A 24,940-nucleotide genomic window follows, 5' to 3' on the forward strand; every position below is an offset into this window, starting at 1 on the left:
AAAGTCTTTAATGTAGCCTTTGACCTGTTGTTTACTTATATTTTGACCGTCAGTCATGTGGAAATGACACTGTAAAAAAGTACATATGGTGTGTTAAAGAAACTTGTGCAAACGGCAACATTTCAAAAACATGGTTCGATTTTATGACTTAAATTACATACAATATAACTGTCAGATTTAACTTCACAATGAGCTGCAACAGTGAATTACTCTTGACAAAATTAAAGATCAGTATCAATGTAGTAAAAACCTCTCGTTGACCATGCTGCATAATAAGAGATTTTATTCCAAACATTAGATATACATGTTTTTGCACTTTAACAATTCAGAACATTGGCATGTAAATGAGTTATCTAATATCATAAATGCTGCTTTAATTTCTACTTAAGTATTTGAATACTATCACCACAAATGGTTATACATGTTGTCCTATTTTTAGTGAAGCAATGTGTAGTTTGTGTGCAGTAATTCATTGTTTAAGCTGGTGGAGCTTGAGTGTGTTTTAGTTACTTTACATGCTGTTGTTTTGCTTGAAATCTAGAAAAGTAGTAACTTACATTTTTACGAGAGTTTTTTTGTTTTGGATCTTAAATGGAAATGCAAATTGTATTCCAGAGGTTATAAAGTACAATTTAATCTACTGGAATGTTAATAGGCTAGACGTATTAGGAAACATAAAATGTAAATTCTAGTGTGTGCTCGACCACTGTGCATGACAGTTTAATACAGGGTATACTGTACACAGGAAGTATTTTGGCATAGTCAGTATGCTTGTGATGTTATAATCCAACAATAAGAAAATTTAATATCGTCGTTCACAATATAAGTGCTCTACTCTAACAAGAAAGCCCGCTCGTGGAGACGTCATATAGTGTTTTTATTATGAATTTTGTAATGTTTTCTGACAGTTCTCAATAACAATTAGTCAGCATAATCCATGTCATCATTGTATCATTAATTACAGGTAATTTTCTGATAGTAACATAGTAATAATATAAGTTATTAATCAATGCAATGTTTTCTTCCTCCTTAACATCACAGTCAAAAACAACAGGCTTTATTTACTGACAGGTTTAGCACTGCACATTGATAGGCTACACAGACAGACAGCAAGAGACACAGAGGGAGAGGTGAGGGGAAAAGCAGAGGGGGTGGGGGGGTAAGGTGAGGAGAAGCACATAGTTGTACATTCATTGAACTGAAGATATTGCATGGAGTGAAAAAATAAAAACAGTTTGGATTTGAATCGTGAAAAAGTTACAGAAAAAATGTGACAGATGAAATGAGTGAGACGTGTCTAAGTATCGCAACAATGTGCCCTCCATTTTTCTGTGATTCAGATATTGACAAGTTCTTAAATTACAACAATATTACACACAACTTAAGAGACACTCATCAAGCCAGGGATTATCATCCTTATCACTACTACTATTATTATCATTAATTTACTGTTTTCTGATGCTGTAAAAGTGGTCACTTAAATAATGGAGCGGGGGGAAAAAGTAAATCAGAATCTGCTCCCTCTTTAAAGTGTGGCTGCAATAATAATAATAGTAATAACAATATTATAATATTCATCACTGTATGTACAGAAAATTCATTACAATCAATACAATCAAAACTGCCCAAGCTGAGCGGACATTCTGGAAACAGCAGGGGTAGTAGCATTATGGAGTGTGTAGTGTCTGTGTGTATGTGTGTGTGTGTGTGTGTGTGTGTGTGTGTGTGACTCTTTTTTTTTTTTTTTGCACGTGACGTCTTGCAGTAATTGTAAGAGCAATGTGCAGTGAGTGAAAGAGTGCAGTGAGAGTCATTAAGAGACATTCCTGTGGTCACTGTGAGGAGTGGGTTAGAGGTGAGGTTGCACCAGGTTTGTTGAAATATGTTGTTAGTCATTTAGAGACACAAACTGAAACTTTGCAGAGATTCCAATTTGAACCCGTAATGATGATGAATGGACTCAACACTTGTAGGCTTTTTATGTTGTATTTTTGGAGTATTGCAGAGTTTATGTAAAGAATGAGGTGTGAGTTTGATAGTCCTTGGAAATGTCAGTTTAACACCAGCCCAGTGTAAAACTTAGTCAGGAGCTGAAGCACTAAATGAGCCACAATACCAGATGAAAAAAAAAAAAACTGCAAGCGTAGTGTTTCTTTTAAGTTTTTTTTTTTTTATGAATGAATTTCTGACCTCACTGACTTTGCTCTGCGGCTGTAAAGGAATGTGTTGAGAGGGGGATTGCAGAGAGCTTGTGCACAGACTTCTGGAGTCTAATAAGGGGAGTGCAGAGAAAAGTGGGGATAAAGGCTTTGTATCTTTGCCTCACAGCCTGCATGTTGTTCCAGGTTTCACTTTGTATAGATTTCATTCTATGTTCAATAACAAAAGATAAAATACAATCTTTTTTTCTTTTTTAAACAAAAGCAGTCTCATTCAACCAGTAATACACTATACAGACACATTACCATCTTGTGATTAAAAACTGGTGCACCACATATTTTTTGGTGGGTTTTGCTCAGGCGGTTAAATTACATGAACTGTATACATTGTGCCATAGAACATTTAAGTGGAGAAAAATTGGCCCTTTGTTGGCTATAGGTCACATATGGCGTCGAGTGTCAGGTGTATTACAGTGACTGTGTTGTGCGTTGTGTTTGTAAGCATACATTCCTTATACTAGTGGTGTCAGCAGTCGTCGATATTAAAACGTGTTGGAGTGTGTGACTGGTGAGCCGGTTTGTGGTTTCCATGAGAACTGGCGGCTCAGTAGCGGCGGGTGTTTCCGTCCCTCCCCTCCTTCTTGATGATGATTCGCTGGTCGTCGCTAGCGTCGTCAGGTGACTCCGCTACCTCCTCGTCTTCCTCTCCTTCTCCCTCTGTGTCCGCAGAGATGCCCATGCGAGACTCGTAGGACTGTGTGCAGGTGGAAGCAGGACGTTAAGAGGTGTTCTCACTTTGTCTCCTCAGCATTTCAAATCAACAAAAGATAGAAGTGTTGAATTTACCTCCATGGGGTTGACGATGATGGTGAGGGCAGAGTCGTCCCATTGGCTGCTCCCTTCCTTAGCTCCGCCCCTGGAACCTTCCCCACGGCGGTGGATGGAGCGAATTCGGAACACTCCCAGGATCACCATGACAACCAGGAAACCAACACACACCATTATGATGACAGTGGCTGCTCCTGGCACCACTGTAAAAAAGTCAAAGGAAGGAAAGCTCAGTGGTGATCCATATTATTATAATATTTAGCAATCTCATTAAAAACACAAAAATAAATGGATCCTAATAATTTATATTAAGCTTATTCAACTTTGACTATAGAGCTTCATTGTTTATCAACAGCTGTAAAAAGTGCATGCTTCACTTCCTGTCTGCCACACCCCCTTAAGCTCATTGATGCCTTTTTTTATTCATAAGTCTAGTTTAAAAATATATCGACCCCAATATTGACTATCTTTGAGTTGACCAGCATCTGCTCAAAAATCTGCCCCGCTCTGGGTGAGAAACTATAAAAAACAGCACATTTATCCAATTAATCACATCTTTGAAGGTGAAAGTCTCTTTTACTTTTTTTATTGAGTTTTCCATAGGCTTAATCATGATACATTTTGCTTGCAGCATACATTTCTGGTAAACACATAAAAAAAAACCCAAAACATAGAACAGCTGCTGCATTATTTAAGGTTGCCATTCCCCTTCCCAGCCCTCCCTTCAACCCCACATCCCAGATTTTACATAATATGTAAGTAAGCAAAAGGGGAAATAAGATAGTTCATTAGTAAAAATATAAATAACAATAATAAATAAGTAAACACACATACACACAAAAAAAACGAATAATAATAATAAAAAAAAGAAATTGGAATTTGATTTGAAATTGGAAAAGGAAGAGAAAATAAATGAATAAATAAAAAAAATAAAAACTGACATCCAATCTTCTACTCTGCTATTGTTCATTTCTATTCAGAGGGACTTGTAAGCTGTCATAATATTTTAAAAAGGGGGTCCATGTCTTACTAAAATTGTGTAAGGAACAATTTAAGATATATTTTATTTTTTCAAGTTTAAGAAAATACATGGTGTCTGTAATCCATCTGGTGAAGCTGGGTGGTGATTGTGCTTTCCAGGAAAGAAGTATAAGACGCTGGGCTATTAAGGAGGTGAACACTATTATTTCAAGAGAATTTCCTTTAAGTAAAGGGATCTCATGGCTATATCCAAATACAGTGCACATGGGATTGAAGGTGAAAGTCTTGGTGTTAGTGCAGGCAACAGAATTCAACTAATAATTCTAACATCAGTGTGGCTGTAAGTGTTGTACAAATGAAACAGCAGACCATTATATAACTCTTTGTTAGACCACCTGCCGTGCACAGAGTTCTTTATACCAGCCTTATGATTACTTTTAAATCTGTGTGTTTAGACACCTGCCTGCCTGATTAGATTTCCTGGTTGTCTCTCGCTCCAGGATTAAATCTAAAGACTGTAGTTTTAGGTTTCAGTTCCAAGGCTTTAAAATTGTGTTTCTTTTAGCTGAGAGGAAAGAGTTTTCTCATTAACAAACAAAAGTTTTGGTTGTGTGTCTGCAAATCAGGTTTTTTTAAAGTACCATGAATCCAGCATTGTTCACATCTTCTTTGTGTCTGTCTATACTGACACGTTCCTGCATACCTTAGAGTATTAACAGTGACACCCCTAAATCAGTAGGTGTTTCACACATTTCACACATGTGTGTTCTCCTGTATGTGATAAACACTATTTACATAGTTAATTAGCTCCACAGCACCACTAGAGGTCTCAAAATTTGAAGGTCATCTTTATGATGCGTGAACTGTTAACATAATGGTATAATATTTAGTGTTAGCTCTTGCTGTTTTCAATTTGTTATCTCGTTATTTCTAACTTTGATCCCAACACATCATCCTATCTCTTTGATGACATTTTTCTCCTCACTGTTAGTCAAAGCACAAAAGAGACTTGAAACAATTTTGGATGAGATGAGCCTGACATTCCACAGGTTACCAAATCACAGAATCCTTTGTGTTGTATGTGCTTAAACAACTAGGCTGCAAGATCGATGGTGTGAAATCTGTTTCATACAGGAGCCGTGATAATAAATTCGTAGTTGCAAAACTTCGATAGCAAAGAGTTTATAGGACAAGAATAGGTTTGCACCGATCCAATCTTGGTATCGGATATCGGCTAGATCGGACTCAAAAAGCTAGATCGGATATCGGTGACAAGGGGCCAATATATAATGCCGATCCATATGGCGGATCTATTCATCTCAGTTCTATTGTTTTCCGTGTTTACAACAGCCATGTGCGTCTCCTACGTCATCAGTGCCGGCTGGTCTGTGCATTTTTGCCGGGTGGAGCATGATGGAGGATAACTACAGAGGCAGTTTAGGTGCATGTCACACTTCTTTTGCTAATAACTCCACCAGAAACTTGCAACATGTGCAGCACTAATGTTTCCACGGATGGCAGTCGCACTGAAAAAATATAATGGGAGCCCAAAGGAAGAAGTTTATGTCAGCTGTAGCCTACTGCAAAGAAGCAAGAAACCTTCTATCCATGGATTCAAAGTGTGAAAAAACAGACAGGTTATTGGATTTAATTGTTCCGGATGCATGGAATAAAGGGATTCCAGCCTCTGGTTTAGCACTTGGAACCCAGGTACAGTTCACCATCAGGTCAGAAAAGCCTGAAGTTACCAAAACATGATTCTATCCTCACATTAAGGAATATAGATTGTTAAATCAATACCAGGATCGGATCGGCTAGTATCGGTATCGGCAGATACCAAAGCCCAGGTATCGACATCGGGACCTAAAAAGTAGGATCCGTGCATCCCTAGACAAGGAGAACTGATTAGTGGGAAATGTCACCTGAGTTGCGGTGTGGGTTGGGCAGTGTGTGTCCGCTCAGCTCTCCAGCATGGTGGGATGGGTGCAGGAACTGCTTCTGGGAGGCCAGCAGGTGAGATGGGTGGTACTGACTGTCCTCAAAGTGGAGGAAATTCACCTGAAAGAGGAAATTAAGCAGCAATTAAGGGTATGTTTATTTAATAATCTTAGGGATATGTCTCTCCTCATGTCAGTTCAGGAAATGTTACATGACTGTTTTTTCCTCTCACCTCCAGGGTCAGCTCATTGCTGGTGTATCTGCCGTTCATCTCAGAGCAGGACAGACGGAACCGCCTCTCAAAACGGGCTGAGCCTTTGGCCAGTCGGTAGCGCACTGAGCGGAGGACGTCCTCGTACACAGAGATAGATTCAGCTCCTGGAGGAAGTGTAGAAATGTGAGAAGAAAGAACAAAGAAGCAAACAAAAGGAGTCAAAATAGATTAAAACAATAAAGAGGAGAACTATAGATAGAGAGAGGAAGAGGACAGAGGGACTCTGCAGCTACTTGTTGACAGCTGGGCGAGGCTGTAAGGGATGGATGACCTTGAATTCTGAGGGTATTGAGAATCAATTATATTTACTGTCATATAACTAAGAAATTTAAAAGCAATGGTAATCTTATTTAATAAAACGTTCCTTACCATATGCTAAATAAACTAAGAGGAATTTTCCATATCTAAATCATTTTATTTGCCTTTTAAGAATAGTTTTTAACTGTGGATGCTTATAAAGCTCTATCTGTGATTTTTTAACTCATAAATATTTTAGAATATCCTAACAATGTTTTTCTGCAGAAACCTTAGCTCTAATTGTTGCCCATTAATTGATACACATTTCACCGCAGAGACAGACTTCAGATACTCTGAGGAGAGAGAGAGAATTACAGATAATCTAACTCTGATTTTAAGACATATTTGGTGGCGTCAGTTTCATTTTGGATCTGTTTTGATGTGTTAACTGATATTTTTAGTGTCAGAATCTGACATTTTTGTGTCTGTACACACAGTACCTGTGATGGCAATATAAGCAGTAGTATTGATGATTTCCAGTCCCCTCTCCCGAACAACATCCATGTCCACCAGAAGCTCCTCCCTCTCTGGGTTTAGCTCCTCTCCAAGTGGCTGGACCTCACAGCCATCCAGAGTGTGAGCCACTGCGTCAGACATCAGAGCTGACAGAAAGAAATAATGTCAAACGTTAACCCAACGTATAGATTACAAGATGAAGACAACTAATGAGCTCAATTCCCTCTACATATGCTGGAGAAGAGAAATTCAAGAAACATGAGAGACCTTGGGTCCAACTCTGTGTGACTCACCTCCGCCCTCCATCCCCTGTGCAGCCGTGTTGACAGCATGAGACAGGGAGCAGACAATCCTGAGCTCAGGGAAAAGGGGCACACCACGGGGACCTTCAAACTCAGAGACAGGACGAGCCAGATGAGGGCCGACCCCTGACAGAGAGATCTGAGGGGCGTCAGGCTGCAGAACCACCAGGTATCCCTCCAGCTGCTTGAGGGACAAGCAGCTCTCCTCGTTGAAGCATCTGGCAGCGAGGAAGGAAGCGAGGGTTGTCAGAGAGTATTTTTGCAGCACTTGTGACATGACTCTAGGGATGACAGTCAGCCTGCTGGTTCGTCCTGACTAAATCATCTATTCACCGTCTAGATCTACCCCCATGAATACACGGGAAATATGCAAACATTCCTGGTGCCCAGGATTCAGTTCTAATTACTTTGGTCGTCTCTTGAATTTCTGGAGCGGCACCTTGAAGTTGATACATTTTTCTTTTTCACAGTGACATTTGGCTGAGACGTGAAAGCTTCCTGTCACCGTAGTTTGGAAGAGTACTGATGACAGTTCAGACAAATACTGCTCCAATTCACCATTGAACATCTGTGACTCTGTCAGACTTGATGGACAGTTCAACAAATGGATCAAAATTGAAGCTTCTGAACCAGAGAGAGCATCATTTTTATTCCACACAGACCCTTCTTTGATGCCCTTATAATCAACAATGCATCCAAACCACTCTACAGGTTAGTTCATCATGCTAGTAGCAGCTAATGTAATCTACAGGCGCTGGCCTCAGTGAAAAATAAGGAGCAAGCCAAGCGGCAATCTCCGGTATGAACTATGAAGCCCATGTGGAAGTGTTATAAACTGCGATTCATCGAGAATCCGCTTGAGGCTAGCAGCAGAAACACCGGAAACCACATACACACCAATTCAAAATAGACGATCTTTACAGCATTAATAAACATGTTTATAGCCTGGTTCAAAAAGCGGCTTCGCCCTACGTAGCTAATCTCTCTATCGGCTCACTGTACGGAGGGTGAATTTTTTTTCTAACGCAACAGTTCAGAAGATATTAAGATTACGAGTTTTTGCCCAAATAGGGACATGACTAACTAGACTCCAGGTCGGGAATGCATAGCTGTTGGCTAAGAGGCTCAAACTCCGCCTCTTTACATCACACTGCCTGGTTGAGTTTTGCATTTCCAATATGGCTGCCGCCGTCGATTGGCTTCAAAACAGCGCTCAGGAACGGATGGGTAACCCCCACTGGATCCGCTCTGTTGCGTTCCGGCTGCGTCTCTGATCCGGCAGGTTGGAACACAACGGATCAGATACGCAAGACCTCTATTCTTTCGGGATGCCGGAGCACGACGCATCAATTCAGCACAGAGCAGATGGAGCGGGACAGGAAGTCAGGCAGCAAAACAAAATAAAAACCCGGTTAATTTTCAGAATAAAATGTCCGTGTTATCACCAGATCATTTTTAACTTAACTATGACAAAAAAATGTCATTTAGAGTGGAGCCAGGCTCAGAGTCATCAAGTCAGAGGTTTTCAGAGGCTGATAAAGATAACATGGATGAGGAGAGGAGGAGGAGAATTCTTGATTCAGTGATTGCTGCAAGAAAACCTCAGTCACATGACTCCAGCTGTCCGGCAGTCCTGCTCTGTGCTGCGTTCCGAAAACGCGACAGGTGGATGTTGACAGACGAGAGCGCACGGAGCCGGACCGCAGCAGATCGGAGCCAGACCGGACACGGATCTAGTGGAAGTCCCGTGTTAGTGTTCGCTATATTTCCTGTTGCGTCCCTCCTCTTCTCTGCTCAATTACTACAGGAGTCCCATTTGTCTACAGAGTGGCCAAACAAGACATTACACCTGTTTCTATGGCATCAGTGGATCCCAGGAAGACAATAACAGGGAGACTACCCCATGAAGGATAGTTGTTACCTTGGTAGTAGCTAATGGGAATCCAAATGAAAAAATAAAAAACTAAACCTGTCAGAAAAGTTAACATTAGGACATAGATCAGCGGGATTAGTACTATCTGTCAAGACAGTTAGCATGAATGAGGAACAATTATCTAACTGGTATTATCTCTAAGTTTCACCCTTGTCCAATCTCTCAACTCAGAGGAGGCGGGCTTTATGACTTAAATCACAGCCAATGAGAAGGGGGAACACTGAATGTTTTGGCTTTGCTTTTGGAGAGCTGTCATGTCATCCATCCTTTTAGACAGTCCCTGTTCACAGATGAGATATATGTTCACATAGCTGCAAACACAATAACATTCCCATCATCCTCAGCTACACTTTGTGTTTAATGCTAGTTCAACTAAGATGATAAAAAGGAAAACATGAAACCTGACAAATATCATCAACAGTGTTACTGCCAGGAGGTTATTATTCTTTTGAACTCGAAATAATAGCACCACTAGCATCGCTTTGGAAATTACATCATGAATAAAAAAAGCTGGCATAATAAACATGTACAAAAAGTTCAAAATCCAATGTAAGTTTTTCCCTCTCTCGCTCCCTAATTCCACCTTGACTGTGGTAAAAAATCATCCGTTGTGACACTGTAAAAGTAAACGTGAAAACACAGGAGCTCTGGAACAAATTTAATTTTACTGCCAGAAAAGCAGATTTCTGACGGGGCTGCTTACATGTATTTATGCGTCTGCATTATAATTTAGCGTCATATTTGAAGGGGGATTAAGCAGAGTGTGTGTATGTGCGTGTCTGTGTGTTACTTTTTCGACTATCAGAGTGAGCAGCTGCTTGTTTTGGCCTCTCCAGAAGGGCCTGCTGTTCAGCCATCTGGGAAACTCCTGGCCTCAAATCAGTCTAATCTTCACACACGCAATAAAACATGCTGGAGGAGAAAAAAACTCTGGTATACTTGAGCAGAAACCAAGTAAGAAAAAATCTCTCCCTGACCTTGAATCATTGGGATCTTTAAAACAGTGGGGGGAAAATCCAGCATGGACTTGTGGCCTAGTAATCAGTTTAATCTCATAAACATGGGTAAAAAAACAACAGTCCCAAAAGACGGTAATAAGAAGATTTACACAGCCTGGCAGTTTGATGAGATCTGATTTGTCAGTAGGCAGCTACTTTTAGTATAAATACCAAATCTAGCACAGAGTATATGTGCTGAACTGTACTCAAGGTGCATTAATAATTGATCAGCTGAAAGCGACTGCTAAAGCCAGAAAGCCAGCTCACAGTTGTTGAGCATGGCTGAGCACTGACCCGCAAACAGATGTTGGTGGGCTTTTATTCTCACAGCCAGGTGATTCAGTGTGATGCATTCAGGAATCACGGATCGTTCAGAAGCTGTACAGTGTGTCAAAAAGGTTCAAGGAGGAAAAAAATAAAACATCTTAGTTGAATGAGAAGTTTCTATGGAGTGAGAATAATTCTGTAACATGAAAACAGATACGATCGGTGCCAGTGAAACAGAATTTATCCTCCAACCTTTTGTTACGACAAAAACAGGCAGAATGCAGCACCTGCAGTTTACTCCATCAAAGCCAAACCTACTTGGAGGCGGAGTGAACAAAGAGATAAGATATTCTGTCTTATCGCCCTCTTCGACAAACTCTCTATATAATCGTTTCTTTCATGCTACGCTGCTTCTTATCACAGCCAGGCAAGGTCCATGTTTGATGAGTTCAATGTCAAAGCAGCCTGCAGAGTCCACAGAGCGACACTTCTCTTAACCGCAAGACTCCCAGACACTCCCTAAACTGTTAGCGAATGTCTGATCCATCACTTGTGTTGTTTAAAGATTGTGTGTGGGAACTTTTGCATTTACAGATTATATTTTATTCCTTCAACCTTCCACATCTTTTACTACTTCACTTCAGTTTCTTGAATTCACAGAACTGCTTTCACACGAGAGAAGAAAAAGTTTTCTGATGAAGTGGAGCATGATTTTGCAGTTATGTAAGTTCTGTCTGTGAACAAAAGTAGAGAAATACTTCGACACAAGAGCCATACTTTTGAGGAACTTTCTGTTTTAGCGCCCCCTGTGGACAAAGTGGTACCTCTAATCTTTTTGCTGATGTACATGTGACAATAAATCTCATCCTGTCATCTCATAAGAGTCTAATGTGCCACTCGTAATGAATAAATATTTGCTGTCAGTCTGGTCTGACACCTACCCCCTCGCAAGCAGTGTCAGGCACTCAAAACCAGTTTACCTGGAACCCCTCATCCAGGTCTACACCCCTTCTCACCCGCTACGCTCAGCCTCTGAAAAGCGCCTAGTGCTTCCAGCACATAAGGCCTCAAAATCACTAACTCCACTCTTCTCTTCTGTTGCCCCTAAATGGTGGAATGAATTGTCCAACTCCATTCGATCTGCAGATTCCCTCTCTACTTTGAAAAGACAGCTAAAGACCCAGCTCTTTAGGAAGCACTATGCACTTAGCTAGACTGTTCTCCACTGTTGTCCCCAGTGGCAGATCATGTCTTCCAGCTACAGGTGACTCACACTGTCCTGCTCTACTCTGAGAATCTGTGTTCAGCTCTGGAGTGACCCAGCACTTGGTACTTTGGTAATTATTGTGGTGATGACAAGTTCATTGTTGATGATGATAATGGAAGGTCTTAAATTGTTTGGTTGCGTCATTGTAGATGTTCCTCATTTTATAAAAATAGAAAAAATAAAAAATAACAATCCTTACTTACTTTTGTGCATTGCCTTTACACTGCTTGGCAGTACCTGCACCCAAATGGACTTGAAGCATTTTATTACTCTTACTGATCTTGTTTCCTCTTGTCTAGATCTCTGCTCGTGTTGTTCTTGTTCTCGTATGTACGTCGCTCTGGATAAAAGCGTCTGCTAAATGACATTGTAACATTGTAACATTGCAACTCAGAATTACAATATAGAATTTGTCAGTCTTGTAGCTGATGGTCTTGTTTGCTTTGATAGGTCACAAAATATCATCTCTTTTAATTTCATTGTCTCTCATAACAAGCTAAAAACCCCTCACAGACTCTTTAAGTACAACGTTAGAGATATCTGTCTTTTAGTCTTTTCTTTAATGCCACTTTATATTTCTACTCCACTTCATCTCTGATGTAAATATGTTGTTGTGCACATCTCATCCACAATTAGCAAACAGCTTTAGTGATGAGCTACTTCCCAAATAAAGACTTTTGTGTACAAATGCTCATGATGCTCAAACTAATTGACAACTTCCTTGATAATGGGTGAAGTAATTTTCAATGCAGAAGTGTTTCAGCATCTCAAATAAAGAGTTCAGCCACAAAGCTCACGTTGGAATGTTTTTTTGTTTGTCTTCCAGGCTCCGACCTCGTCACTCCTTGCACATTAATTAAAAATCCAGACATTAAGGAGTGATGCTGGGGAAGTGATGGAATGTTGGAGTTTGAAGTCATGGTGCTGCACTGGTGCAGGGCAGCAGCAGCAGCAATAACAAAGCAGAGGGAGAGATTTTAGCTTAAATAGACCTCCAAATTAGGAGGATACATTTGTCAGGTGATTGTGAGATTGACACAAGTGTGAAATAATTGGGCTTGAGTTGTCTGTCTGAACTTGCTCACAGACGTCACTCCATTTTCTGCTGTCCCTCCTAATTATCCAGATTCTCTAAATGTATTATTAATCATTTTGAAGTACGGATTATTTGTTGGGCAAAACAAGTAACAAGAAGGTGTCACTTTGCCCTGGAAATTGTGACTGCAGTGTTATTACAGTTTCATCATTTTTGATAACCAAACACTGTCAGAGAAATAATCAGCAGGTTTATTCATAATGGGAATAATAATGAGTTGCAGGTTTCTACAAACAATTTTGAAGTACCTCATCTAAAAACATCATTAAAATTCTGCTTTAACACCGATGCATGAGTCATAATTTTCTAATAATGTTTTATTTCATAACATAAAAATAACAGAGGACTTTCTTTCTGCACTGTGTACTTTGACTTTCTCATATATACTGTTATACTGAAGAAACAGCTTTGACAAAGGACTCTGAATTGTAACAGAGAAAGTTTTCTGTGGTGTAGGGGAGAACGGGGTTTTGGTCATCATCAAAACATCTTTCAACAGTCATTCCTACATTAAATTGAAGCTTAAGGTGTTGAAATGTGTATCCCTCTCATTTTCCAACTCATTGTAACAAAGAGGCAATTAACTATCAGAGCCCAAACCCCATCACGGGGATGGTTGTTGCACTGACAAGTGATAGGCCCACACAACTTAATGCATTTTAACATAAAATGAGCAAGGACCATGAACAGGAAACACATATTTAGGCCAGACTATATAACAACATAAAGAACAAAACTAATAGGCCTAACAATAATAAACTAGGCTACATGCAGTCACTGTCTGAGTTACAGTGATGGCAAATGTAGGGTCTGCGCACTACAACTAATTTCACCATGCATGATTTTGCCAACATAGGGGTTGGTTGTTACATGTGACAACCAAACCCAAAGAGAATGTGACGACCAACCCCAACTGGAATTTTTTGCTAGCATGAAAGCTAACAGCCATCTAACAACTAGTTAGCTAGCTAATAAAAATCTAAACTATAGCTTTCCCCTCACATTTTGTAAGGGTAACACTTTTTTTGTTATAAACCCATCGTTTAAAAGCCTAGAAGGAAAATACTGAGGAGCTGAATATTTACAATTTGACATGAAGAACACAAAAAGTCCTCTCACCTCAAGTTCAGCTGTCTTACTACGGAGAAGACTACGTAGGTGAGCTCTGATCCTAATTCTGGAAATGTCCATACCCCAATTTGAGAGACAGTGCCTTCTGGTGGTGAGATAAAACGAGTGTGCCAACCAACCCGTGTGACAATCAACCCTGTTCTCCCCCACTTGAACTTCAATATAAGAAAAGGATCTGAATCCTTCCTCCAACTCTGCATTGACATATATATGCAACTGTTTGTGTGTGTTTGTTTGTACCTGAGTGAGGTGGTCAGTTTGAGGGGTCGGACTCCAGGGGTTGCAAAGCGTAGAGAGTTCCTGTAAGTGACCTGCTGCACAGCACGGTTAAAGCTCTCAATGTCGTCTCCCTCCAGCACCAACACTGACTGACTGGGGTTTACATGAACCTGCAAGATCAAAGAAGAAACTTGAAAAATAGATTTACATCTATTAACTAAAGATGACATCTCATTACCTGCCTTCGAACTACAGATGAAATGTAGCTATTGTGCTAATTCTGGCATATTTATATCAATGAATTATTACTCACCTTTTACTATGATATTGATTTAAATGTTGCTTTATTATTTTAGGAATTTTAGCTGTTATCGTATTCTATTTTTTTAATTTTTTTTTATTTATCTACTCAGTTTTATTGATATTTTTAGCCTTAATTTTATTTTCAACTCTTATCCTTACCCTTTTAAATCTATTTATTTGAACTATTTGTATTCTTAATTTTGATGCTTTAACTTATTTTAATTACACATATTTTATTTTTGGTGTGCATTGGTGTCTATTTTATTTTATGTTATTCTTATTTTTAATCTTTATTGTTTTGATTTTTATTATTATTATTGTTATTTTCCCCTAATCTGTCTTGCCATTGTTTTATTTCTGCTTCTTTCTTGTTTTTTAATCGCTGTAAAGCACTTTGGGTTGCATTTGATTTGTATGAAAGGTGCTATATTAATAAAGCTTGATTGATTGATTGATTGATTGATTGATTGATTGATTGATTGATTGATTGATTGATTGATGTATATTACTGAAATGTAAATTATGTAACATTTAATATTCAGTACTTGCTAAGTATGACATTCAACAAAATGTTCTCATTCTAGAGGTAAATGCTTCAAATTCAAATCACTAGAGGAGGTAAAAAAAAAACATCAGGCAACATGATGATAACAGTTTGTGCTTCCAGTTAAAGGATTAAAATGTCTCTCTCCAGTGGGAAGATTAAAGCATGTTTCCCCTGCTCTGTTTCCTTCTGTTCAGACTTTAACATTGTGAACTTATTCTGTCTGCTTTCCATGAACAGCCAGTATAAAAACACAGATGAATGTGCACAGAAGGCAAGAAGAAATATGAGGCCAGGTGAAACAAACTGAAAAAAAAAACAATTAGGACTTTCCTTTAGGCAAAACTGCCACTTACTTTTCATGCAAACTATGTTTAAACACAACACCTCTTATGCACATCATAATGCAACGAGTAGTGTGTTTTAATCTAAATGTTGTGACATAGTTAACTCTTTGAATAATATGTCACACGCCTGTGGGCCCTTGGGTGCCTTTCGGTTAAAAGACTGATTCTTCTCAGCTGGAAGGAGCGAAAGCCAGCATGCTTCATGAAGGACTCATGGCTGGAGGACTATCTTGACCTGCTAAATATGGAGAGAGCTGCTGGTCTCTTAAAAGACTTTGACCAAGGTCTGAGTGGGCTCTGGGACATTGTCAGGGGAGGTCTGGGTTAAGAGTCTTGTACTGTAACTATGTGTGTTCATGGTACTGTAAGGTGACTCTTCCTTATTATTATTTACCTGCTGCTGTTATAACTGCTAGATGTTTTACCTGAACCCAACCATCATGAAATGGTTATGAATTATCATGTATCCCCCACCAGTGTCATGTCCAGTGTTGTGGTGTCTCCTATTATATTGTATTTTTTCTTTTCTATGTCTGTTTATATATTGTCTTATGTCTCTGTATACTTGCACTTTTGAAAAATTAAAATAAAAAATAAATTAAAAAAACCCTCTTCGAATAATATGAAAAAAATCAGCATCTGTAAAGCTTCTTGCAGACGTGAAACAAGTCAAGAAAACTGAAACTCAAACACATCCAACATCAACTCAAAGCTTGACTGGGTTTAATTAGTAATGAGGAGTTAAATCTGAAGTCTAACTCAGTGGATTACTTCAAAAATAAAGCTTTATTTGGAACAATATGAATAATGAACACAATGATAAATAAAGGATCATTTATCTATATGTCAACAAAAGACTGGCCTTGAAGATGGCTTTGGTTTTCTGTCAGAGTTAGGAAATGAAAGAGATTTGAAGACGCAGTGTTTTGAAAAATGAGGTTAGAAAGAACTGTTCGTTGTATTTAAAATATGGAGATTCAACTTATTTCTCACATCAATGAGTTTATTAGAATATTTTAATTTGTGAAGGGCATTTAAGAAAAGTTGGGTTTGATATTTAAGGTAGGGTTATTTGTATTTGTGTTGCATTTTTAAGTATCTATTGAGAGAGAAAGAGAGCACTGTATTCCAAAGATTTTGCTCTCAAAGATGACGCTAATGTTGAGTTCAAGATGGGGGTGAAATCTGCCAAATGCTGCGCTGTCTGCTGGAGAGGATCAATTCAAAATATTTTCATTTTAAATGTTAAAAGATGAACACAAAAGGGGATGAAACAGTTTTAAATGTCTGACTCTTTGGCCTCATGTTTCACAATAATGTGTCATTCTACACCTCTCTGACATTTTTACCTTCATGCCGGAGCCCAGAGTCTCCAGGTCTCCAAAGTCCAGTCCTTCCCTGCAGGCGTACAGACACTCGACCACGCTGTGAGGCTCCACACTGCCCGGACGCACCGTCACTCCTGACAACAGGCCATGGTACCCTCCCACATACTTCACTAAAGACCAGAGACAGTGCATTATGAAAGACCACATTTATATTCTAATAGGCGCATAAATAATAAAGCACAGGCTGCAGAGCCTCATGCTGACTACAGTGTGAAAACAGGGGAGGTCACCTGAGTCTTTCCCTTCTGGGATGGTGTTGTTTAGAATCTCCTTCTGCTTCTCTTCTGGCTCTGCAGGGAAAACCAGGAAGAGGAGGCAATGAACAAAACAATAACTGAGAAAAATACTAGAAAAGAAAGTGCGAGGAGGAAGAGCGAGGGTGCCAGAGACTGACAGGAAGAATGAAAAAATTAAATAAATAACACGAGCAAACACAAGTGAGAAAACGCAAGCAAAAGAAAACCCGCTGATGATATTCAAAAATGCACCATCTCCTCATTATCTGGCAGCAGCTGTTGCCAAGCAGGCAGCAGAGCAGCTTTCACTGTGGAGTGTAAGTGGAGTGAGTATGTGTGTGTGAACAGTATATGTGTGTGTGTTTCAGAGCTAATTGGCAGCCAGAGTTTCCCATTTTAACCAGTGGTTGGAGTGTAAGTGGCTGATAGCTGTCTAGCCCTGGTGTTGTTCTGCTGCCCTGAATAATTGATAAAGTCAGTTATATTATTAGCCCTCCCAGATAAAATGCATCAACCAAATTATAAGTGAGTGAAACCAGGGAGTGAGCGACAGGAGGAGGAAATGTCCCGGCAGATTGTGATGCCTCATGAGGGATTGGGAGTTTCCGCTGCTTACACCTGAATTGTCACCCTGTTTTTACTAGGGAAGTGTGATGTGATTTAAATGACGTTTTAGCAGCAGAGGAATTCAAACTGCACATTTCCTGCTCATCGTATTCATGCAAAATGAAAAAAAAAACAGGATTTGCTGCTCTCTGCTTGCATTTATTCCTGTCACAATCCATCATGAGGCTGGAATGTGTGTCAGTGGTGGATGATTCACGGAGCATAAATTTCAGTGTAGTACCCCAGCAGGCGCCAATGAACATCCTCTGGCGAGGGACAGGGTTAGGGATGGCTCCGTTGTCGTGGATGAGGGCGGGGTCAAAGGTCACACCATCGACGTACAGGGTCACTGAGGGGAACTGGACACTGAGGGAAAGATGATGCCACTCGCTGTCACACACCTGTTGGACAGAGAGAACATGGAGTCAACACAAAACCAAACAAATATACAGTTTCAGAAAATCCTACAGGGGGCTAACGTCTGGACATTTACTGATCTACTGATCTACTGGGGTCAGTGATGCAAGAATAAGTCAGATTTTTTTTTATAGTCCCTGTGAGGAGTTTATAACTTACTGTGAAACAGATTTAAAGTGATACTGGTGCTTCTTCATGACCTAAAAAACATTCAAGACCTTTAGCAAGAAGATTTCTAAACTGCCATTTCCAATGCCTGAAACCGCTGCAAAGAGGTAGGTGTGAGAGCAGACGTTGACAGCATTTCTTTACATTTTCAACAGCAAATATCAGCAATAACTGATCCATTTGACTGTCAAAAGGAAGCAGGATGAGATTTTTTGTATTATTTTTCAATATGCAGGACAAAATCGGTGAAGTTTTAAGGTGAACATCTTTGCACACAGGGGGTGCTAAAATTGACACAAACTGAGTTCCGCCCCCTCATCCATTCTTACTGGGAAGAGCTGGCAAAAGAAATTAGGATAATTTTTGGAATTGATATTGTTTCCTGCTTTGTCACATTGTGTCTTTGTAAAATGCCGAATGGTCATGAGTCTCAGGACAGGTATCTTTACAAAATCATCTTGGCTGCAAGCTAAAAAGCCATCACACGCAAGTGGATGCAGACAAACCCACCAACAAAGGACGACTGGACTGCAATTGTAAACAAAATCTATTCCATGGAAAAACTCTTCTTCTTCTTAACACTATGAGCTTATGACTGTGTAAAATACTGGATATAATGGAACTCATACACCAGAGTTTGTAACCCTTTATCTGTGTAGAGGATATATATTATTTTATACTATTGAATGGCCTGGAACAACCTCTCTTTATTTTATTATTTATTTTCAATTGTATATAATTGTATTTCTTTTTTCCCTTTTGTAAACCTGGAATTGAAATAAAAAGAAAGTAAAAAAAACAACAACTGAGTTCCTCGCTGCAGCTTTAAGTAATATTTGTTTTGCTTTTTTTCATAAGCAAACATCCTAAATACAAAATCCCTGCAGAGGGAGTCATAAAACTGAAGCTTATAGTCTCACGTTAGACTATCACTCATTCAGAGAAATGGCTCTTTGGACTGGCATCATATCATATCTTGTATTAATATGAAGCTCCATTCAGATCAAAACTGATGTTCAAATCTATCTTTAATCAAATCAGTCCTCTATCATCACCTCTCTTCCAGTAACTGACTCAAAAACATCAAAATTAAATCACTTTGAAGGTATTCTAAATGCTGCTTTAAAGTTTGTGATTTCCTGGTAAACACCATTATGCACTTAAACTCCTAAAGCTTTCTGCTTTTACTGAAAACATAGAAATATGCAGAATCAAAAAGCACTCTGCCAGCAGCTTCTTTTAACTACATCATGTACAGCTGGGAGATGTGGGCCTGTAGTTTCAAAACACAGAGTGAGGCCCCTTGCAGGGATCACTAGAGAGATCTGAGGGGTTGTGCGATGTTTAACGTGGCAGAAATAAAAGGAAAGTAAAACTCTGTATAACACTTTAGCTTCCTTTTTAGGAACGTTTTCTTATCTTTGCTTTTTTTGTCAGCAGTTGTACAAAGTTTTTAGCCAGTGATGAAACAGACTGAAATTAACATTGATGTCTCTTAATGACCTAACAAAACAAACAAGATCAAAAGGAAGAAGACAAATTATTTCTATAAAGTGATGTCATGTGCCTGTCACTCCTGTCATAGGGAGTTGTCAGATGAGAAGATTGCTGTAACAGTCTTTGCATACATTTCAAAGAAAACACTCATTACGAGTTATACATTTCACTCATAAACGAAACCAAACGAGATTTGTCATCAAAAAACACAACTTCTGTGTGTGAGTGGCAAGATCAGCAAAGAGCTAAGATGTAAAGTTTTGTCTACAAGGGGCGCCAAATCTGACAGAGACCAAAAGTTACCTACAGGAGCTTTAATAGCTTGATCCCTTTTATGCATTAATAGTTGAATTAAATGAAATCATCTTAGATGCAGGGGAGGTAACTACTTCTGTGTTTTAATGTAGCTCTAGTGAAAGTTCAGTCAGGAGGACTATAAAGCAATCACAGCAGTTGTTTAACTCTCCTCTCCCTCATTCAATAGCTCACTTGCTCCAGCTGCATGCTCCGCTGTCATTGGCTAATCAGCGGCAGCTGTCATCCAATAGCTCAGTGGCACGCCCTTATCGTCAGCCCATCAACTTTCAGCTGTCTTTTTAAATCTGTCTCTCTCTCCAGCTAGTTCCTTCTTGCATTGATGGTGCACACCCCTCCACCTACCCATCTCCACCTGGTCTATGAAAATCTTCAATTCCTAGGATTCATCAGCCACCATCACCAGTGTCTGGACTCTAGGGGGATTTCTTCAGCTGCCAAATTCACACATCCTACGCTCACAAAATTATCCCCATAGAGTCCTTACGCCAAAGATTTCTGTCAAGTTTCGTCATTTATTCGGTTGTAATAAATAACCTTTAATATTCAAATTGTGTCTCTCCTGATTGAACTAACTATTTATTACTGCCTATTTATTTCAATTCAATAGTTTCGATGTTCTATTCATTCAATATATATATATGTATTGCAACATTTGCACCCTGCACTACCTCACTTACTGTTTTATCTATTCACTCCATTGTCCATAATTAGTCTAGTTTAGTTTAACTTATTTAGTCAGCCCTTTCTAGTCTGTCCTCATGTTGTTGTTTCGTCTTGTTTTTATATTTTGTCTTTGTTGTCAGTGTATTGTCTGTCTGTCATTTGATTTGCACTTGCACTGCTTTGTACATGCCATGTGAGAAACAAAAATTTTTCAGCTGTATACAAGCTATCCAGATGAATGACAATAAAGTTTTGAGTTGAGTTGAGTTAAGTAACTACTTAAAATTCAAGAGGTAATCTTAAACGTTAAGGGCCACAGTGAAGAAGGCAGCTATGGTTTGAACTTTCACAATGTGTTGTGCTCATGAATCTTATTTACAACCCTTATCTGAAAAGTTACGTCTACCTTGAGCTGCAACATGAATGCAGTGGTCTGATAAGTACAATATGTTCCTTTGAAATGCAATGAAGTAGAAGTATGAAATGTCACTGGATGGAAATGTACAGATAAAACACAAGTACACCAGGATTCTACTCCTTTATCCGAACTCCATGGCCTATTTCTTCACAGAAAAGGAAAAGGAGGTAGGATGGAATCATAGAGACAGTGGGTCAGAAAAGACAGACCCTGGTAATAAGATATGGTGCTTCAGACAGAAGGATTTGACAAATCTTCTCAGTATCAGCTCAGCATCCTTTAATCCATGCTGCTTCAATCTGTCTGAGACCGGGGGCTTCAGTCAAAACAAACCCCCCATCAGCCCCTCTTAGCGCTCACCATATGAAACCACACACACACACACACACACACACACACACACACACACACACACACACACACACACACACACACACACACACACACACACACACACACACACACACACACACACACACTGACACTGCATGCAGGGAGGTGACATGTCTCTGTTTCATTCTGTTTCATGCACTCTGATGCAGGCAGCAATGTTAATGTTAGGGCTGAGAAATAAAATTATGATGCTGAGGATCTGTCATTAATGTTTCATATCAGAAGCAAGGAAGTAAACAATATTTTAATGCTTCCTGTCGAAATTTGGATGAAGAAATTCTCAATGTTCTGCATCAATAGAAATTTGTTCCATTTTGTTTTCTATTGTCCTTCGTACTTTGAGCATACTTTGCACAGTACTTAATCTAACAAGATAAAAACATCAACTAGTTTTGTGAATAGACATTGATGCACTAAGATGGAGCTGGCTCTCCACCATAAAACATTTAAAGTAGTTCCGTCTTCGAGTAGCCTCGGGAGGAGGAAAGAGTTCAGGTGAAATGTTTTGATATAAAAATGTTACTTGAAAGTTTTCCTGATGTCAGTGTTGTTCTCTTGTTTGAAAATGGATGTTATGTAAAATATTTGTGTCTAGTAATCCCTCGAGGGGAATGAGCCAGATGGTTTGCACGCACAAAATATGAAAAAAACAACAATTGCACTTCTTCTGTTTCAGCTTAATTTCAAGGTACAAACACAAAAGAAACAGTGTAAGTGAGAACATCAAAGCTGAGTGCTGCAGTTCCCCCAGTACCTGCTCCAGTTTCCACAGGAACTTGACAGGCCGCGCGGCTGAGACATCGGGCCAGTAGAAGAGGGAGAGACGGCAGCCATGGACGGAGAGGGAGTAGTGGGAGAAGGAGTCATCTGTGGGGCAGAGGAAAGATAGTGGCTTAGTCTAGTCTTGTGAAAACATCTGAATGTAAGCTGGAACTTCTTAAGAGGAAAAACACAGAAATTAAAAAGCAGGATTTTATGAAAAGTTTTGATTCATCTTGATGTGACTAAACTGCTAAACTGTCTACCTTTTTAGCTCTTCAGCCTACAAAGTCACACACTAGAAAACATTCACAAGATACAAACAATATCCTGGCTGGCACAATAACAGTGTTTCACTCTCCACTTGGCTGCTTAAGTGTAGCAGCTACGTCTAAGTGTGTCTTTCAAGAGCACCTTGATAGTAGCTGTTGAACCTATAAACATCTGTGATTTTCCCTGCACTTCTGAGTAACCTCATAGGGGTTAAATGTCTGAAGATTTTTCCTTTTCTAACCAAAAATCTCTCCACATATTCTCCATACAATAAAAAATATGTGATAATTCCTTGAGATGCAGTCACTTCATGATATAACGCACCATTCCTGACAGTGCTGCACACAATAGTTTCCTCCTCCTTGCGGTTTCCTCTGGTCTGAGTGGTTGTAGGCTGGATGTTAGCCCCGCCCCTTCGCATCCACAGCTGCAGGGTGAAGTGGTCGCCCGATAATGCAGAGACAACAGAATCCGGCACCACGGCCACATGGTTTGACCCGTTGAAGGAGAAGACCAGAGATGAGTCAGAGGAAGGGAGAGTGGGCAGAGCTGCGGTCCAGTTGGCAGTGGGGGACGGAGGTGGGAGGAGGTCTACCTCACCCCTCACAGCACCTGAGGAACCACAGAGAGCGGCTGTCGATGAGGAAGGTTTTGCCACCCGATAAAGTGAGAGATTTAAAGCGCAGACAAGGTCTCACCACACAGACGTCGCACAGATCTGTCAGAGTAGCTGTCCCTGTCGCAGCCCTTGCCGATGTGGCCGGTTTGGAGCTCTACGGTGGCCTGGATGTTCCACACGGTCTCCTCACAGGTCTCCAGATGCAGGCTGGGGAACAGGGGGATGCTTCCAGAGCCGGGTGTGTACTCTACACGCTTGGTCCATCCTAAAAAAACAATGTGGTTATATATATCATGCAGAGTTCAACCTGAGCTTCTGACTGTTCAACTTTAGATTCAAAAATGAACATTATTAAATTGAGCGATGACAAATCCACAGAGGCTCCAAAATCCTGACTTTCCAAAGAGGATATATCATGTTATATTATTTATGAGGTTATACAATCAATTTGATGCTTCTTCATCCTGATAAAATTGACTTCTTCAAACCAATGCTTCCACTGTAAATGTTTGGCAGAGACACTTTAAACCACTTGGCTCAGTGTTTTCTTCTCACTCATATTCATCTTTTTCATATGAAATTATTATTGATGCTTCTTTGGGAGTCACAAAATCAAAAAGGATCACCATAATGAAGACTGACTATTTCTTTATGGTTACCTCTGGTGTCTGAAACTGCTGACACTTGGTAGGTGTCAGATGGAGTGATTGACAACACACTACAGATATAGTCTTTTTCTTACATTTTACCAAGTGGCAACCTGTACTGTTGAAAAAAAGGCCAATGTAGTAGCCCATTAGATCCCATATTAAAAAGCCAATTTTAACAGCAAATATAAAGATGTTTACAGCCTGGTGTAAGCAGTGGTGGACAAAGTACACAGCTTCATTACTGAAGTCAAAGTATAGATACTCCAGGTCAAATATTACTCCAATACAAGCGAAAGTTGCTCTGTCAGATTATTACTTGAATTAAAGTACTGAAGTACTTGCTTTTAAAAATACTTAAGTATTCAAAGTACTTCTTAAAATATCTCAAAACGTATTTTCACAAAGCATAAGTGCAGTAAAGAATACATAGAAGTACATTCTGTTACATCATGTTTATCTAGAAACCATTTCTTTAAATCTCTAAAAACTATACCATGGAATAAAACACACTGAGTTACTCCAAGCACAGACAACTTAGTTTGAAATGTTCATCTGGAATTAAACAAATGTTACGTAGCTCAACACGCTTTCTCAGGTTGGACAGTGAATTTTTGCATGTTTGGGCAGAGTGGGAAACAGGGAGAACATTTCAAAGATACATATCATTCTTCATTTTAAAAACCTCTAACACGGGCTGAAGATATGGCCATGGGTGCTCAGGTGGAGAATTATATCATTACCACCTCTAAATGAACTGCCTGACCTGAGTGAAATCTGCTCTGTGTTTGCTCCACGTTCAACCATGGGATTAGATTTCAGAAAAGAGAAGGAAATTCACGAGCTGACTTCTAAGCAAAAGTAGTGAGTAACTAGAGCATTGATAGAAATGTAGTGGAGTTAAAAGTAATAAGTATCCCCCAAAAATAATACTCAAGTAAAGTACAGATACTCAAAAAATGTACTTAAGTACTGTACTCAAGTAAATTTACTTTGTTACTGTCCACCACTGGTTGTAAGAAACAGTTTGGGGTATGTAGCTTATTTATTTATTCCGACATACACAAGGCTGAATATTTTCATAACAGAATTCTTAGGATCATGTAAAGGCTGACAATTTGCATAATCAAGGGCACAGCTGGCTTGACTGACAGGTAGGTGTTACGGAGCTGTCTGCCAGGCCACTTAAAGCATACCT

The 24,940-nt window shown here is 39.6% G+C and overlaps 1 protein-coding gene across 3 annotated transcripts in view; it reads right to left on the bottom strand.

The window, feature by feature from the left end:
* Positions 1-858: 858 nt before the first annotated feature.
* The window catches only part of clstn3 (calsyntenin 3), a 35,170-nt gene continuing 11,088 nt past the window's right edge, over positions 859-24,940 (bottom strand). For all 3 annotated transcript variants that reach the window (XM_034697223.1, XM_034697224.1, XM_034697225.1), the window contains 13 exons: positions 23,175-23,360; positions 22,801-23,088; positions 22,199-22,311; positions 17,812-17,971; positions 16,959-17,018; positions 16,690-16,838; positions 14,168-14,316; positions 7,227-7,453; positions 6,918-7,079; positions 6,139-6,284; positions 5,891-6,026; positions 3,006-3,190; positions 859-2,913 (listed from right to left, as the gene is read on the bottom strand). In XM_034697223.1, coding sequence (XP_034553114.1) covers positions 2,764-2,913; positions 3,006-3,190; positions 5,891-6,026; positions 6,139-6,284; positions 6,918-7,079; positions 7,227-7,453; positions 14,168-14,316; positions 16,690-16,838; positions 16,959-17,018; positions 17,812-17,971; positions 22,199-22,311; positions 22,801-23,088; positions 23,175-23,360 — 2,111 coding nt within the window. In that variant the 3' untranslated portion in view covers positions 859-2,763. The remainder of the gene's footprint in view (positions 2,914-3,005; positions 3,191-5,890; positions 6,027-6,138; positions 6,285-6,917; positions 7,080-7,226; positions 7,454-14,167; positions 14,317-16,689; positions 16,839-16,958; positions 17,019-17,811; positions 17,972-22,198; positions 22,312-22,800; positions 23,089-23,174; positions 23,361-24,940) is intronic.

This window comes from Notolabrus celidotus, chromosome 12, assembly GCF_009762535.1.
Source record: "Notolabrus celidotus isolate fNotCel1 chromosome 12, fNotCel1.pri, whole genome shotgun sequence".
Classification (NCBI taxonomy): Eukaryota; Metazoa; Chordata; class Actinopteri; order Labriformes; family Labridae; genus Notolabrus; species Notolabrus celidotus.